Below are 15,000 nucleotides of genomic sequence, written 5' to 3'. Positions count from 1 at the left end.
TGAATGGGCCTCCTCCCGTTCCTGTGTAACACTCCAGACTCACCCATTGTGAGGAAGTCTGTCGCTTTTCTCCGTGCTGTTCCGACTCCGTTTATTATCCTGAAAGGGAAACAGAGACAGGATTTAAAGTGGCGGCAGATTGAAGAGCTCCGATAGATTCAGGCTCAGAGACAGCAGCTGCGAAAGTAACTACAGGTGGGCGAGGCAGAGAGGTCAAGGGTTAGGTCAGGCCCAGAACAGGCTGCTGTCTGGCCCGAGAGAGTGCCGCACTGTCGGAGGGGCAGTGCTGAGGGAGCGCCGCACTGTCGGAGGGGCGGTGCTGAGGAAGCACCGCACTGTCGGAGGGGCAGTGCTGAGGGAGTGCCGCACTGTCGGAGGGGCGGTACTGAGGGAGCGCCGCACTGTCGGAGGGGCAGTACTGAGGGAGCGCCGCACTGTCGGAGGGGCAGTACTGAGGGAGCGCCGCACTGTCGGAGGGGCGGTACTGAGGGAGCACCGCACTGTCGGAGGGGCCGTTTTTTGGGTGAGACGTTAAACCCGGGCCCCGTCTGCTCTCTCAGGTGGATGTAAAGGATCCCAAGGCCACTATTTCGAAGAAAAGCGGGGGGAGTTCTCCCCGGTGTCCTGGGGCCAGAGAAGTGGAGTTGAGGCCAGGATCAGATCAGCCATGATCTTATTGAATGATGGAGCAGGCTCGAGGGGCCGAATGGCCGACTCCTGCTCCTATTTCTTATCACTAACACATCACTAAAACAGATTATCTGGTCAATATCTCATTGCCGTTTGTGGGAGCTTGCTGGGCGCAAATTGGCTGCCGCGTTTCCCACAATACAACAGTGACTACACTCAAAGTGTTTCATTGGTTGTGAGGCGCTTTGGGACGTCCCGAGATGGTGCCGGGCGCTAGAGAAATGCAAGCCTTGCTTTGATTGGTGGTTTGCTGATCAAGGAGCCCTTTCCGCGGGGAGCTGGGGGGGTTGCGAGATTACCTCCTGTGAGTGCAGCGGCCGGTGACCCTGAGGCTCTTCCTCCTCCCCATTCACACTGCTGTCAATGAAGTCGATCTGCTCCAGATCCTGGTCAGCTGCAACAGGGCAAAGAGCGGTTAGTGCTGGGCATTGGGCAACCCTGCGTGGACACACCCCCCGCCCCAGCATGGGGGGAATCGCAGGCCCTCTCCGGGAAAACCCCCCCCCCAATACCCCGCCATGGGGGGAATCGCAGGCCCTCTCTGGGAAACCCCCCCCCCCCAATACCCCGCCATGGGGGGAATCGCAGGCCCTCTCCGGGAAACCCCCCCCCCCCCAATACCCCGCCATGGGGGGAATCGCAGGCCCTCTCCGGGAAACCCCCCCCCCCAATACCCCGCCATGGGGGGAATCGCAGGCCCTCTCCGGGAAACCCCCCCCCCAATACCCCGCCATGGGGGGATCGCAGGCCCTCTCCGGGAAACCCCCCCCCAATACCCCGCCATGGGTGGATCGCAGGCCCTCTCCGGGAAACCCCCCCCCCCAATACCCCGCCATGGGTGGATCGCAGGCCCTCTCCGGGAAACCCCCCCCCCAATACCCCGCCATGGGGGGATCGCAGGCCCTCTCCGGGAAACCCCCCCCCCAATACCCCGCCATGGCGGGGATCGCAGGCCCTCTCTGGGAAACCCCCCCCCCCCCCCAATACCCCGCCATGGGGGGAATCGCAGGCCCTCTCTGGGAAACCGCCCCCCCCCGCCATGGGGGGATCGCAGGCCCTCTCCGGGAAACCCCCCCCCCCAATACCCCGCCATGGGTGGATCGCAGGCCCTCTCCGGGAAACCCCCCCCCCCAATACCCCGCCATGGGTGGATCGCAGGCCCTCTCCGGGAAACCCCCCCCCCAATACCCCGCCATGGGTGGATCGCAGGCCCTCTCCGGGAAACCCCCCCCCCAATACCCCGCCATGGGTGGATCGCAGGCCCTCTCCGGGAAACCCCCCCCCCAATACCCCGCCATGGGTGGATCGCAGGCCCTCTCCGGGAAACCCCCCCCCCAATACCCCGCCATGGGGGGATCGCAGGCCCTCTCCGGGAACCCGGCACGGTTTGTCCGGGGTGGAGGGGGGGGCGGGTCTGTACCTCTCGGGGGAGAACCCCGACTCGGATGAAGTAACGGAGAGGGGTAGATGCAAGTTATTATTTAAATGGAGAAAGATTGCAAAGTGCCGCAGTACAGCGGGACCTGGGGGTCCTTGTGCATGAAACACAAAAGGATAGTATGCAGTTACAGCAAGTGATCAGGAAGGCCAATGGAATCTTGGCCTTTATTGCAAAGGGGATGGAGTATAAAAGCAGGGAAGTCTTGCTACAGTTATACAGGGTATTAGTGAGGCCACACCTGGAATACTGTGTGCAGTTTTGGTTTCCATATTTACGAAAGGATATACTTGCTTTGGAGGCAGTTCAGAGAAGGTTCACTCGGTTGATCCCGAGGATGAGGGGGTTGACTTATGAGGAAAGGTTGAGTAGGCTGGGCCTCTACTCATTGGAGTTTAGAAGAATGAGAGGTGATCTTATCGAAACGTATAAGATTATGAGGGGGCTTGACAAGGTGGATGCAGAGAGGATGTTTCCACTGATGGGGGAGACTAGAACTAGAGGGAATGATCTTAGAATAAGGGGCCGCCCATTTAAAACTGAGATGAGGAGAAATTTCTTCTCTCTGAGGGTGGTGAATCTGTGGAATTCGCTGCCTCAGAGAGCTGTGGAAGCTGGGACATTGAATATATTTAAGACAGAAATAGACAGTTTCTTAAACGAGAAGGGGATAAGGGGTTATGGGGAGCGGGCGGGGAAATGGAGCTGAGTCCATGATCGGATCAGCCATGATCGTATTAAATGGCGGAGCAGGCTCGAGGGGCCGAATGGCCGACTCCTGCTCCTATTTCTTATGTTCTTATGAGGGCAGTGCGGTTAATGCTGTACATACGGACGTGTAATAAAGTGCCACGTAACAGACTGGTTGGCAAAATTGGGCCCCATGGAGTTAAAGAGGCAGGGGTTACTTGGATACAGAACTGGCTAGGGAACAGAAAGCAGAGAGTAGGGGTGAACAGTTGGTTTTCAGACTGGAGGGCAGTGTACGGTGGGGATCCCCAGGGGCCCGGGGTTCACACCGCTGCTCTTGCTGAGATGCATTAATGACCTGGACTCGTGGGCAGGGCATCATGTCAAAGTTTGCAGATGGCTTGAAACTTGGCAGTACAGCGAACAGTGAGGAGGCTAGTGATAGACTGCAAAATGAGAGAGAGAGAGGCTGGTGAAATGGGCGGACACGTGGTGGCTGAGATTTAACACCGGGAAGTGCGAAGCGATTCCATTCAGTATCAGAGGTGCAATGTACACACAATGTTATAATTGTAAAGGGAGTGCAGGAACCTAAAGACCCAAGGGTGTACGTACGCACATCTTTGACACTGGGAGAAGCGGAGAAGGCTGTTACAAAGGAAGATGTGATCCGGGGCTCCATAAAGAGAGGTACAGAGCACAGCAGCAAGGAAGTTATTGCTAAACCTTTATCAAACATTGGTTCGGCCCCAGCTGGAGTATTGTGTCCAATTCTGGGCACCGTACTTTAGAAAGGATGTTACGGCCTTGGAGAGGGTGCGGAGGAGATTGACCAGAATGGTCCCAGGGATGAGGGACGACAGTGAGGGGGAGAGACTGGAGAAGCTGGGGTTGTTCTCCTCAGAGCAGAGAAGGTTAAGGGGAGATTTAATCGAGGTGTTCGGAATGACGAGGGGTTTTGATGGAGTAAATAAGGAGAGCCTGTTCCCGGGGCAGGAGGGTGGGTAACCAGAGGGACACAGATTGACGATAATCGGCGATGGAACCAGAGAGGGAGATGGAGAGAATGTTTTTACGCAGCGAGTTGTGATCGGGAACACGCTGCCTGAAAGGGCGGTGGGAGCAGATTCAATAGTAACTTTCAAACCGGGAATTGGATAAATACTTGACGGGGAAACATTCACCGTCTGTGGGGAAAGGGCAGGGGGAGTGGGACTGATGGGATCGCTCGCTCACAGAGCCGGCACAGGCTCGATGAGCCCAATGGCCTCCTCCCGTGCAGTGCGACCTTGAGACAATCACTATCACTAGGGGGGTAGTGCTGGAGAGGCTAATGTGATTCAAGGTAGACAAGTCCCCTGGTCCTGATGAAATGCATCCCAGGGTATTAAAAGAGATGGCGGAAGTTATAGCAGATCCATTCGTTATAATCTACCAAAAGTCTCTGGACTCTGGGGAGGTACCAGCGGATTGGAAAGCAGCTAATGTAACCCCTCTGTTTAAAAAAAGGGGTCAGACAAAAGACAGGTAACTATAGGCCGATTAGTTTAACATCTGTAGTGGGGAAAATGCTTGAAGCTATCATTAAGGAAGAAATAGTGGGACATCTAGATAGGAATAGTGCAATCAGGCAGACGCAACATGGATTCATGAAGGGGAAATCATGTTTAACTAACTTACTGGAATTCTTTGAGGATATAACGAGCATGGTGGATAGAGGTGTACCGATGGATGTGGTGTATTTAGATTTTCAAAAGGCATTCGATAAGGTGCCACACAAAAGGTTACTGCAGAAGATAAAGGTACGCGGAGTCAGAGGAAATGTATTAGCATGGATAGAGAATTGGCTGGCGAACAGAAAGCAGAGAGTCGGGATAAATGGGTCCTTTTCCGGTTGGAAATCGGTGGTTAGTGGTGTGCCACAGGGATCGGTGCTGGGACCACAATTGTTTACAATATACATAGATGACCTGGAAGAGGGGACAGAGTGTAGTGCAACAAAATTTGCAGATGACACCAAGATTAGTGGGAAAGCGGGTTGTGTAGAGGACACAGAGAGGCTGCAAAGAGATTTAGATAGGTTAAGCGAATGGGCTAAGGTTTGGCAGATGGAATACAATGTCGGAATGTGTGAGGTCATCCACCTTGGGAGAAAAAAAAACAGTAAAAGGGAATATTATTTGAATGGGGAGAAATTACAACATGCTGCGGTGCAGAGGGACCTGGGGGTCCTTGTGCATGAATCCCAAAAAGTTAGTTTGCAGGTGCAGCAGGTAATCAGGAAGGCGAATGGAATGTTGGCCTTCATTGCGAGAGGGATGGCGTACAAAAGCAGGGAGGTCCTGCTGCAACTGTATAGGGTATTGGTGAGGCCGCACCTGGAGTACTGCGTGCAGTTTTGGTCACCTTACTTAAGGAAGGATATACTAGCTTTGGAGGGGGTACAGAGACGATTCACGAGGCTGATTCCGGAGATGAGGGGGTTACCTTATGATGATAGATTGAGTAGACTGGGTCTTTACTCGTTGGAGTTCAGAAGGATGAGGGGTGATCTTATAGCAACATTTAAAATAATGAAAGGGATAGACAAGATAGAGGCAGAGAGGTTGTTTCCACTGGTCGGGGAGACTAGAACTAGGGGGCACAGCCTCAAAATACGGGGGAGCCAATTTAAAAGCGAGTTGAGAAGGAATTTCTTCTCCCAGAGGGTTGTGAATCTGTGGAATTCTCTGCCCAAGGAAGCAGTTGAGGCTAGCTCATTGAATGTATTCAAGTCACAGATAGATAGATTTTTAACCAATAAGGGAATTAAGGGTTACGGGGAGAGGGCGGGTAAGTGGAGCTGAGTCCACGGCCAGATCAGCCATGATCTTGTTGAATGGCGGAGCAGGCTCGAGGGGCTAGATGGCCTACTCCTGTTCCTAATTCTTATGTTATGTTCTTATGAGTCTCCCTCGGAGACACAGACGTGGTTTCTGCCGTTAGCCGCCTCCTCACCGGCCCCGTTGTTCTCCGTGTGGCCCGATGGCCGGCTCTCCCTCAGCTGTCGCTGCTCCCGGGATATTTCCACCATCCGGAGAGACAGGTCCGTGAACTCGTCTGTGGACTGGGGACAGAGGGGAGCGTGTGTTAGACAGGCGCAGAACACGGCCGGGCGTGCAGGCTTCACATAACCCCGGCGAATCAGCGCAACAGTGAACTGAACAACCGTCAGTGACAGCCCCCCCCAACTACAGTCACTAACTCCCACCCCCCATTCCCCCCCCCCTCCCATTCCCCCGCCCACGATCAGCGAACTCCACGATCCGGAGATGGGGATCGGCGCCTCCCCGGCCAGTGTGCCTCAGTACCGCCCCAGGGGCGGGTCCTCCAGCCGCCGGGTCACGGGGGGGGGGGGGGTCTGTCTCTCGGTCGGATCGCCCACCCCCCCTTACCCCCTTGGGCTCACTCACCTCGTTCCCCGACCATCGCTTGTTGCCGCTGTCCACACTGTTGAACCCGGAGTCTAGCCCGCTGTGCTGCCGGCTGCTGAAATCGTCCGACAGGCTGCAAGGGCAAAGGGCAAAGGTCAGAGATAGTGAGCAGGCTCACGGAATGTTGGCCGGTTTCTCCAGGGGCGAGGGTAGGGGGCTGGAATACATGGGGCGGGGGGCAGTTACGCTACCTCAACAAACTGTATTATATAGCACCTTTAACGTAGCAAAACGTCCCAAGTTGCTTTGCAGGAGTGTCACGTGATAAGAATTTGACACTGAGCCGCATACAGAGAAATTAGCGCAGCTGACCAAAAGCTGGGTCAGCGAGGGCAGGGTTAAGGACCGTCTCGAAGGAGCAAACAGACGCGGAGAGGTTTAGGGAGGGAGTTCCAGAGCTTGGGGCCCAGGCAACAGAAGGCACGGCCACCGATGGTGGAGCGATTATAATCAGGGATGCTCAGGAGGGCAGAAATAGAGGAGCGCAGATATCTCGGGGGTTGTGGGGCTGCAGGAGATTACAGAGATAGGGAGGGGCGAGGGCCATGGAGGGATTTGTAAACAAGGATGGGAATTTTGAAAATCGAGGCGTTGCTTAACCAGGAGCCAATGTAGGTCAGCGAGCACAGGGGGTGATGGGTGAGCGGGACTCGGTGCGAGTTAGGACACGGGGTCAGCGAGCACAGGGGGTGATGGGTGAGCGGGACTCGGTGCGAGTTAGGACACGGGGCAGCGAGCACAGGGGGTGATGGGTGAGCGGGACTCGGTGCGAGTTAGGACACGGGGCAGCGAGCACAGGGCGTGATGGATGAGCGGGACTCGGTGCGAGTTAGGACACGGGGTCAGCGAGCACAGGGGGTGATGGGTGAGCGGGACTCGGTGCGAGTTAGGACACGGGGTCAGCGAGCACAGGGGGTGATGGGTGAGCGGGACTCGGTGCGAGTTAGGACACGGGGCAGCGAGCACAGGGGGTGATGGGTGAGCGGGACTCGGTGCGAGTTAGGACACGGGGCAGCGAGCACAGGGGGTGATGGGTGAGTGGGACTCGGTGCGAGTTAGGACACGGGGCAGCGAGCACAGGGGGTGATGGGTGAGTGGGACTCGGTGCGAGTTAGGACACGGGGCAGTGAGCACAGGGGGTGATGGGTGAGTGGGACTCGGTGCGAGTTAGGACACGGGGCAGTGAGCACAGGGGGTGATGGGTGAGTGGGACTCGGTGCGAGTTAGGACACGGGGCAGTGAGCACAGGGGGTGATGGGTGAGTGGGACTGGGTGCGAGTTAGGACACGGGGCAGTGAGCACAGGGGGTGATGGGTGAGTGGGACTGGGTGCGAGTTAGGACACGGGGCAGTGAGCACAGGGGGTGATGGGTGAGTGGGACTCGGTGTGAGTTAGGACACGGGGCAGCGAGCACAGGGGGTGATGGGGGTGCGGGACTCGGTGCGAGTTGGGACACGGGGCAGCGAGCACAGGGGGTGATGGGTGAGCGGGACTCGGTGCGAGTTAGGACACGGGGCAGTGAGCACAGGGGGTGATGGGTGAGTGGGACTGGGTGCGAGTTAGGACACGGGGCAGCCGAGTTTTGGATCACCTCTAGTTTACGTCGGGTAGAATGTGGGCGGCCGGCCAGGAGTGCGTTGGAATAGTTGAGTCTGGAGGTAACAAAGGCACGGATGAGGGCTTCAGCAGCGGATGAGCTGAGGCAGGGGCGGAGACGGGCGATGTTACGGAGGTGGAAATAGGTGGGTTTAGTTATGCTGCGGGATATGTGGCCGGGAGCTAATTTCAGGGTCAAATACGACACCAAGGTTGCAAACTGACCAGAGCTCGGGTCAGACCCTGTCCGGAGTAACTGCGTCCAGTCCTGGGCCCCGCCCCTCAGGGGAGATATATCGGCCTCGGAGGGGGAGCAGATTCCCCAGACTGATACCCGGGGCTGAAAGGGTTAAATGACGAGGGCACGTCCCACAGACTGGGTCTTGTGTTCCCTCGAGTGTAGAAGGTTAAGGGGTGATCTAATCGAGGGGTGTAAAGGAGTTGACGGGGTAGAGAGAGAGAAACTATTCCCTCTGGTGGGAGGGGGGAGATTCAGAACAAGGGGGGCGTCACCTTAAAATTAGAGCCAGGCCGTTGAGGGTGATGTCAGGAATCACTTCTTCACACAAAGGGCAGTGGGAATCTGGAACTCTCTCCCCCAAAAAGCTGCTGAGGTCAGGGGTCAATTGGAAATTTCAAAACTGAGATTGATCGATTTTTGTTGTGTATTAAGGGTTACGGAACCGAGGCGGGTAAATGGGGTTAAGATACAGATCAGCCCTGATCTCATTGAATGGTGGGATAGGCTTGAGGGGCTGAATGGGCCTCCTCCTGTTCCTGTGTAACAGGCTCGAGGGGCTGAATGGGCCTCCTCCTGTTCCTGTGTAACAGGCTCGAGGGGCTGAATGGGCCTCCTCCTGTTCCTGTGTAACAGGCTCGAGGGGCTGAATGGGCCTCCTCCTGTTCCTGTGTAACAGGCTCGAGGGGCTGAATGGGCCTCCTCCTGTTCCTGTGTAACAGGCTCGAGGGGCTGAATGGGCCTCCTCCTGTTCCTGTGTAACAGGCTCGAGGGGCTGAATGGGCCTCCTCCTGTTCCTGTGTAACAGGCTCGAGGGGCTGAATGGGCCTCCTCCTGTTCCTGTGTAACAGGCTCGAGGGGCTGAATGGGCCTCCTCCTGTTCCTGTGTAACAGGCTCGAGGGGCTGAATGGGCCTCCTCCTGTTCCTGTGTAACAGGCTCGAGGGGCTGAATGGGCCTCCTCCTGTTCCTGTGTAACAGGCTCGAGGGGCTGAATGGGCCTCCTCCTGTTCCTGTGTAACAGGCTCGAGGGGCTGAATGGGCCTTCTCTCTTCCGCCACGACCATTCTGATCTCTCCAAAACTCTGGCAGTCAGAACTCCCAACAAATGTCCTCTGCTCCCCTCTCAGGTCGGTGGGGGGGGGGGAGGTGAGAGGGGGTCGGAGGGCTGTCTGTCGGTCAGATGCAGTGGACAGATATTGAGTATTGTGGGAAGCGACACGTCCATGAGGCCCACACTCACCAGGAGCTGAACCCCTGCGGCCGGATCGCGCGCTCCAGGTCAGTCAGGTCTGGCACTATTTTACACGCTTCAATGTTCAAGTATTTAAATATGTGGATCTTCCCTTTGGTGCAGATCTGGAGACATGGAGAGAAACACAAGTTAAACAGAGAGTAAAGCTCCCTCTACACTGTCCCATCACACACCCCCAGGGCAGGTACAGCACGGGGTTCGATACAGAGTAAAGCTCCCTCTACACTGTCCCATCAAACACTCCCAGGGCAGGTACAGCATGGGGTTAGATACAGAGTAAAGCTCTCTCTACACTGTCCCATCAAACACTCCCAGGGCAGGTACAGGGGGTTAGATACAGAGTAAAGCTCTCTCTACACTGTCCCATCAAACACTCCCAGGGCAGGTACAGGGGGTTAGATACAGAGTAAAGCTCTCTCTACACTGTCCCATCAAACAGTCCCGGGGCAGGTACAACACGGGGTTAGATACAGAGTAAAGCTCCCTCTGCATTGTCCCATCAAACACTCCCGGGGCAGGTACAGCACGGGGTTAGATACAGAGTAAAGCTCCCTCCACACTGTCCCATCAAACACTCCCAGGGCAGGTACAGCATGGGGTTAGATACAGAGTAAGGCCCCCGGTGTTTACCTGTGCGGGCGGGGACTGTAAGGGGTTATTGTCCAGTAGGATATTCTGCAGGTGGCGGAGGTGTCGGTAACAGACGGGAATCCGCGTGACTTTGTTGCAGGAGAAGTCGAGGCGGACGAGAGGAAGCTCGGAAAGTTCTGGAAGGAATGAGGAGAAGGCGTGAGAGTTATGTCACTCGGCAGCGTTGTCTGGGGTCATGACCCGGGGACTCCGGAGAATCGGAGGCGCGAGCGGAGCCCGTTTTATCCAGGTGCCAGGGCAGCTGTTCAACTCTGGAGGGCGGCACAATCCAGCAGCGCCCTAAACCTGCACTGTCCACCAGGGGTCAGCGGAGAGACAGTAGCAGGAGGAGCTCCTGCTGATTCGCCTTCAGTCCCCTCTCTACCAGGCGCAGGGACACTGCCCCCCCCAATTCAAGAAACCCCGCCCCGCCCCCAGCCAATCGAGAGCAGCAATCTCAGCACACGCCAAGTGGAGCCTTGTGTCATCAGCCGTAGATCAGGAAGTCCCATTCCAGAGACTCGAGTACAAAATCCAGGCCGGCAGTCGAAGGGGCGGGGCCCAGGGAGCACCGCGCGGTCGGAGGGTCTGTCTTTCAGACGAGATATTAAACCAAGGCCCCGTCTGCTCTCTCAGGCCGATGTAAAAGATCCTGGGGCACTATTTGGAAGAAGAGCAGGGGAGTTGTCCCCGGTGTCCTGGGGCCAATATTTATCCCTCAACCAACATCACAGAAACAGATTATCTGATCATTATCACATTGCTGTGTGTGGGAGCTTGCTGTGCGCAAATTGGCGTTTCCCACATTACAACAGTGACTGCACTCCAAAAGTACTTCATTGCCTGTAAAGCGCTTTGCGATGCCCTGAGGGGGTGAAAGGCGCTATATAAATATAAGTTTTTTCTCTGTGTTTGTGGGTCAGTGAAGCTCCGCACTGGGTCCCAGTCAGCGAGGGAGGACGGAGGGAGGGAGGAAGGGGGCAGGCATCGAGTGCGGCACTGACCTTCCGGGAGCGTGAGCAACTGGTTCCTTCGCACGTTGAGGTCCCGCAGAGACTCCAGGAGCCCGATCTGTGGTGGGAGGCGCTGGATCTCGTTACAGCTCACATCCTGGGCAGTGAGAGAGAGGGAGAGAGAGAGAGGGAGAGAGGGAGAGAGAGAGGGGGATGGTCACCCAGGTCATCGCAGTCACCGGACCACCACACAGCGCCCCCTCCCCCCCCCAACCCACAGGGAGAGCTCCCAACCACCCAGAGAGCCTCCAGCACCCACAGGGAGACTGAGCGACCCCCCCGGCCCCACCCCGAGGGAGCCCCCTCTCCCCAACCACAGGTAGACTGAGCCCCCCTCCCCCCAGTTGATTAATTTTGGGTGCAGTAGCTGCTTCTCGCCACCAGGGGGCTCCCTCAGGGATCTCCCCAGAACAACAGGAACGTAAATCCAAGCTGGGCGTCGATAATCTCGGCTTTTCATCGGGGGTGGGACCGGGGGTGGGACCTGGGGCCCTGCCCTGTGGGACCGGGGGCCCTGCCCTGGACTGGGCTGCTGTAGGCTCTGCCCCTGCGGGAGGACCCGGGGGTACAGGAGGGTGAAGTACAGACACGCTACTTCCTGTGAGCTTGGCGGCAACTGTCTGCGGCTGGTTTCAGGAACACACACAGCCCCGGGCAGTTTCACAATGACAGAGCCCACCCCGGTCTAACCAGCCCAGGCTGCGCGAGGTGTAAACGGACCCAAACAAGGGCAGCCCCGGTGTGGGCCCCACAGAGAGAGAGAGACGCAGGAACACACGCTCCCGCTGTGTCGCCCCTCTCTGACCCCGGGGCGGGGCGAGGGGGCGATGACCCATGACCCGAGCTTGGGAACCCATACCCTCGGCTACACCAAGGGGGGGGGGGGGGAGGGGGTAACCTGTGTAAAGTGAACGTACCAGTTCTCGGAGCTGTCGCAGGTTGCCGATGTCGTCAGGCAGCGAAGTGAGCTTGTTGTTGCTGGCGATGAGCACCTTGAGGGGCAGGCAGCATAGGTAGGCAGGCAACACGCATAGCTGGCTTCGACTGAGGGAGAGAGGGGAACAAGGCCGTCAGCACGCTGTGCAAACCTTCACGCACCCCCCCCCCCCAACTCTGACCTCACCCACCCACTACCAACATACACAAGGCTCCATGGGCAGTGATCAGGAACAGGAACCCTGGCTGATTTCCTCTCTCTCTAACCCAGGGGTCACTGGGCTGTGATCAGGAGCAGGAACCCTGGCTGATTTCCCCCTCTCTCTAACCCAGGGGTGACTGGGCAGTGATCAGGAGCAGGAACCCTGGCTGATTCTCCCTCTCTCTCTAACCCAGGGTCACTGGGCAGTGATCAGGAGCAGGAACCCTGGCTGATTCTCCCTCTCTCTCTAACCCAGGGGTCACTGGGCAGTGATCAAGAGCAGGAACCCTGGCTGATTTCCCCCTCTCTCTAACCCAGGGGTCACTGGGCAGTGATCAGGAGCAGGAACCCTGGCTGATTCTCCCTCTCTCTCAAACCCAGGGGTCACTGGGCAGTGATCAGGAGCAGGAACCCTGGCTGATTCTCCCTCTCTCTCGAACCCAGGGGTCACTGGGCAGTGATCAGGAGCAGGAACCCTGGCTGATTTCCCCCTCTCTCTAACCCAGGGGTCACTGGGCAGTGATCAGGAGCAGGAACCCTGGCTGATTCTCCCTCTCTCTCTAACCCAGGGGTCACTGGGGAGTGATCAGGAGCAGGAGACCCAAAAACTGGGGGAGGGGGAGAGTTGAGGTACAGAAAGTGATAGATTAACAAGAAAACAAGGGGGGAGGGCGAGGGGAATGGGATCATTGGTCGAAGGAAAGGGGAAATCATTCAAACCGCTAACGGACACAAATCACTGAAGGTAGCAGGCCAGGTTGAGAAAGTGGTTAAAAAGAGCTTACGGAATCCTGGGCTTCATAAATAGAAGCAGAGTCCAAAAGTAAGGCAGTTATGATGAACTTGTATAAAACATTAATGATTTAGGCAAAGGAATTGAGTGTAATATCTCCAAGTTTACAGATGACACTAAGTTGGGTGGCAGTGTGAGCTGCGAGGAGGATGCTAAGGGGCTGCAGAGTGACTTGGATAGGTTAGGTGAGTGGGTAAATGCATGGCAGATGAAGTATAATGTGGATAAATGTGAGGTTATCCACTTTGGTGGTAAAAACAGAGAGACAGACTATTATCTGAATGGTGACAGATTAGGAAAAGGGGAGGTGCAAAGAGACCTGGGTGTCATGGTACATCAGTCATTGAAGGTTAGCATGCAGGTACAGCAGGCGGTTAAGAAAGCAAATGGCATGTTGGCCTTCATAGCGAGGGGATTTGAGTGCAGGGGCAGGGAGGTGTTGCTACAGTTGTACAGGGCCTTGGTGAGGCCACACCTGGAGTATTGTGTACAGTTTTGGTCTCCTAACTTGAGGAAGGACATTCTTGCTATTGAGGGAGTGCAGCGAAGGTTCACCAGACTGATTCCCGGGATAGCGGGACTGACATATGAAGAAAGACTGGATCAACTGGGCTTGTATTCACTGGAGTTCAGAAGAATGAGAGGGGACCTCATAGAAACGTTTAAAATTCTGATGGGACTGGACAGGTTAGATGCAGGAAGAATGTTCCAATGTTGGGGAAGTCCAGAACCAGGGGTCACAGTCTAAGGATAAGGGGTAAGCCATTTAGGACCGAGATGAGGAGAAACTTCTTCACCCAGACAGTGGTGAACCTGTGGAATTCTCTACCACAGAAAGTTGTTGAGGCCAAGTCACTAAATATATTCAAAAGGGAGTTAGATGTGGTCCTTACGGCTAAAGGGATCAAGGGGTATGGAGAGAAAGCAGGAATGGGGTACTGAGGTGAATGATCAGCCATGATCATATTGAATGGTGGTGCAGGCTCGAAGGGCCACATGGCCTGCTCCTGCACCTAGTTTCTATGTTTCGATGTAACACTGGTTCTGTCTCGGCTGGTGTTCTGTGTCCAATTCTGGGCACCACACTTTGGGAAGGACGTGACGGCCTGTGGAGACTGCGGAGGCGATTGACCGGAATGGTCCCAGGAATGAGGAACTTCGGAGCTGTGGCGAGACTGGAGAAGCTGGGCGTGTTCTCCTTCGAGCAGAGAAGGCCAAGAGCAGAACAGCATAATACTGCGGAAATGCTCAGTGGGTGAGGCAGCATTGGCGGGGAGAGAGAGAGAGAGAGAGAGAGAGAGAGAGAGAGAGAGAGAGAGAGAGAGTTAACAATTCAGGTCAACAAACATATGGACAGGCAAACACCCTCTGGTCCGTCAACCCACCCCACACAAACCTGATACCTTGTGTATCACAACATACAGCCACCCGTCCATCACAACTGCAAAAGCTAGCGATGTTAAGAGGAAAGGTGAAGAGCAGATTTGACCGAGGTGTTCAAAATCACGAAGGATCTGGACAGAGTAGAGAGAGAGAGAGAGAGAGAGCTGTTCCCATTGGCAGACAGGACGGGAACCAGAGGACACAGTGATTGAAGGCGATTGGCTGAGAGGTGGGGAGGAGGGGATCGCTGGGCCTAGCCCATAGGCCTCGGCCCTTTACCTGATGTTGAGGTAGGTCAGAGCCTGAAGGTTGGTGATGGCGGAGGGAATATTCCTCACACAGTTGTGGTACAGGTTGAGTGTCTCCAGCGAGATGTATTGGCAGAGCTCGCAGGGAACCTCCGACAGCCGGTTCTTCGACAAGTCTGCAGAGCGAAGGCAAAGGGATTAAAATCGACTGAGGATCCGTCTGTTCCCAGGGCGATACATGAAAAGCCTGCTCCCGCCCTGTGGGACCGGGCCATTCCCTCCCCCCCTCCCCCTCCCCCTCCCCCTCCCCCACACCCCTCTTCCTCCCCCCTCCCCCCACACCCCTCTTCCTCCCCCTCCCCCCACACCCCTCTTCCTCCCCCTCCCCCCCACACCCCTCTTCCTCCCCCTCCCCC

The 15,000-nt window shown here is 56.2% G+C and overlaps 2 protein-coding genes across 3 annotated transcripts in view; one reads left to right on the top strand and one right to left on the bottom strand.

The window, feature by feature from the left end:
* The window catches only part of LOC139232695 (profilin-1-like), a 762,729-nt gene that overhangs the window by 583,883 nt on the left and 163,846 nt on the right, over positions 1–15,000 (top strand). The window lies entirely within an intron of this gene.
* Positions 1–15,000, bottom strand: part of LOC139233054 (DISP complex protein LRCH3-like) — a 37,632-nt gene that overhangs the window by 9,861 nt on the left and 12,771 nt on the right. The window contains exons 2-10 of the mRNA XM_070863574.1: positions 14,616–14,760; positions 11,940–12,066; positions 11,014–11,119; positions 10,010–10,146; positions 9,368–9,483; positions 6,271–6,364; positions 5,816–5,924; positions 990–1,084; positions 44–99 (exon numbers count right to left, since the gene is read on the bottom strand). Coding sequence (XP_070719675.1) covers positions 44–99; positions 990–1,084; positions 5,816–5,924; positions 6,271–6,364; positions 9,368–9,483; positions 10,010–10,146; positions 11,014–11,119; positions 11,940–12,066; positions 14,616–14,760 — 985 coding nt within the window. The remainder of the gene's footprint in view (positions 1–43; positions 100–989; positions 1,085–5,815; positions 5,925–6,270; positions 6,365–9,367; positions 9,484–10,009; positions 10,147–11,013; positions 11,120–11,939; positions 12,067–14,615; positions 14,761–15,000) is intronic.

This window comes from Pristiophorus japonicus, chromosome 20, assembly GCF_044704955.1.
Source record: "Pristiophorus japonicus isolate sPriJap1 chromosome 20, sPriJap1.hap1, whole genome shotgun sequence".
Lineage (NCBI taxonomy): Eukaryota > Metazoa > Chordata > Chondrichthyes > Pristiophoridae > Pristiophorus > Pristiophorus japonicus.
Note: the sequence above shows the minus strand (reverse complement) of the source record. Positions and strands in the feature narration are given on the sequence as shown.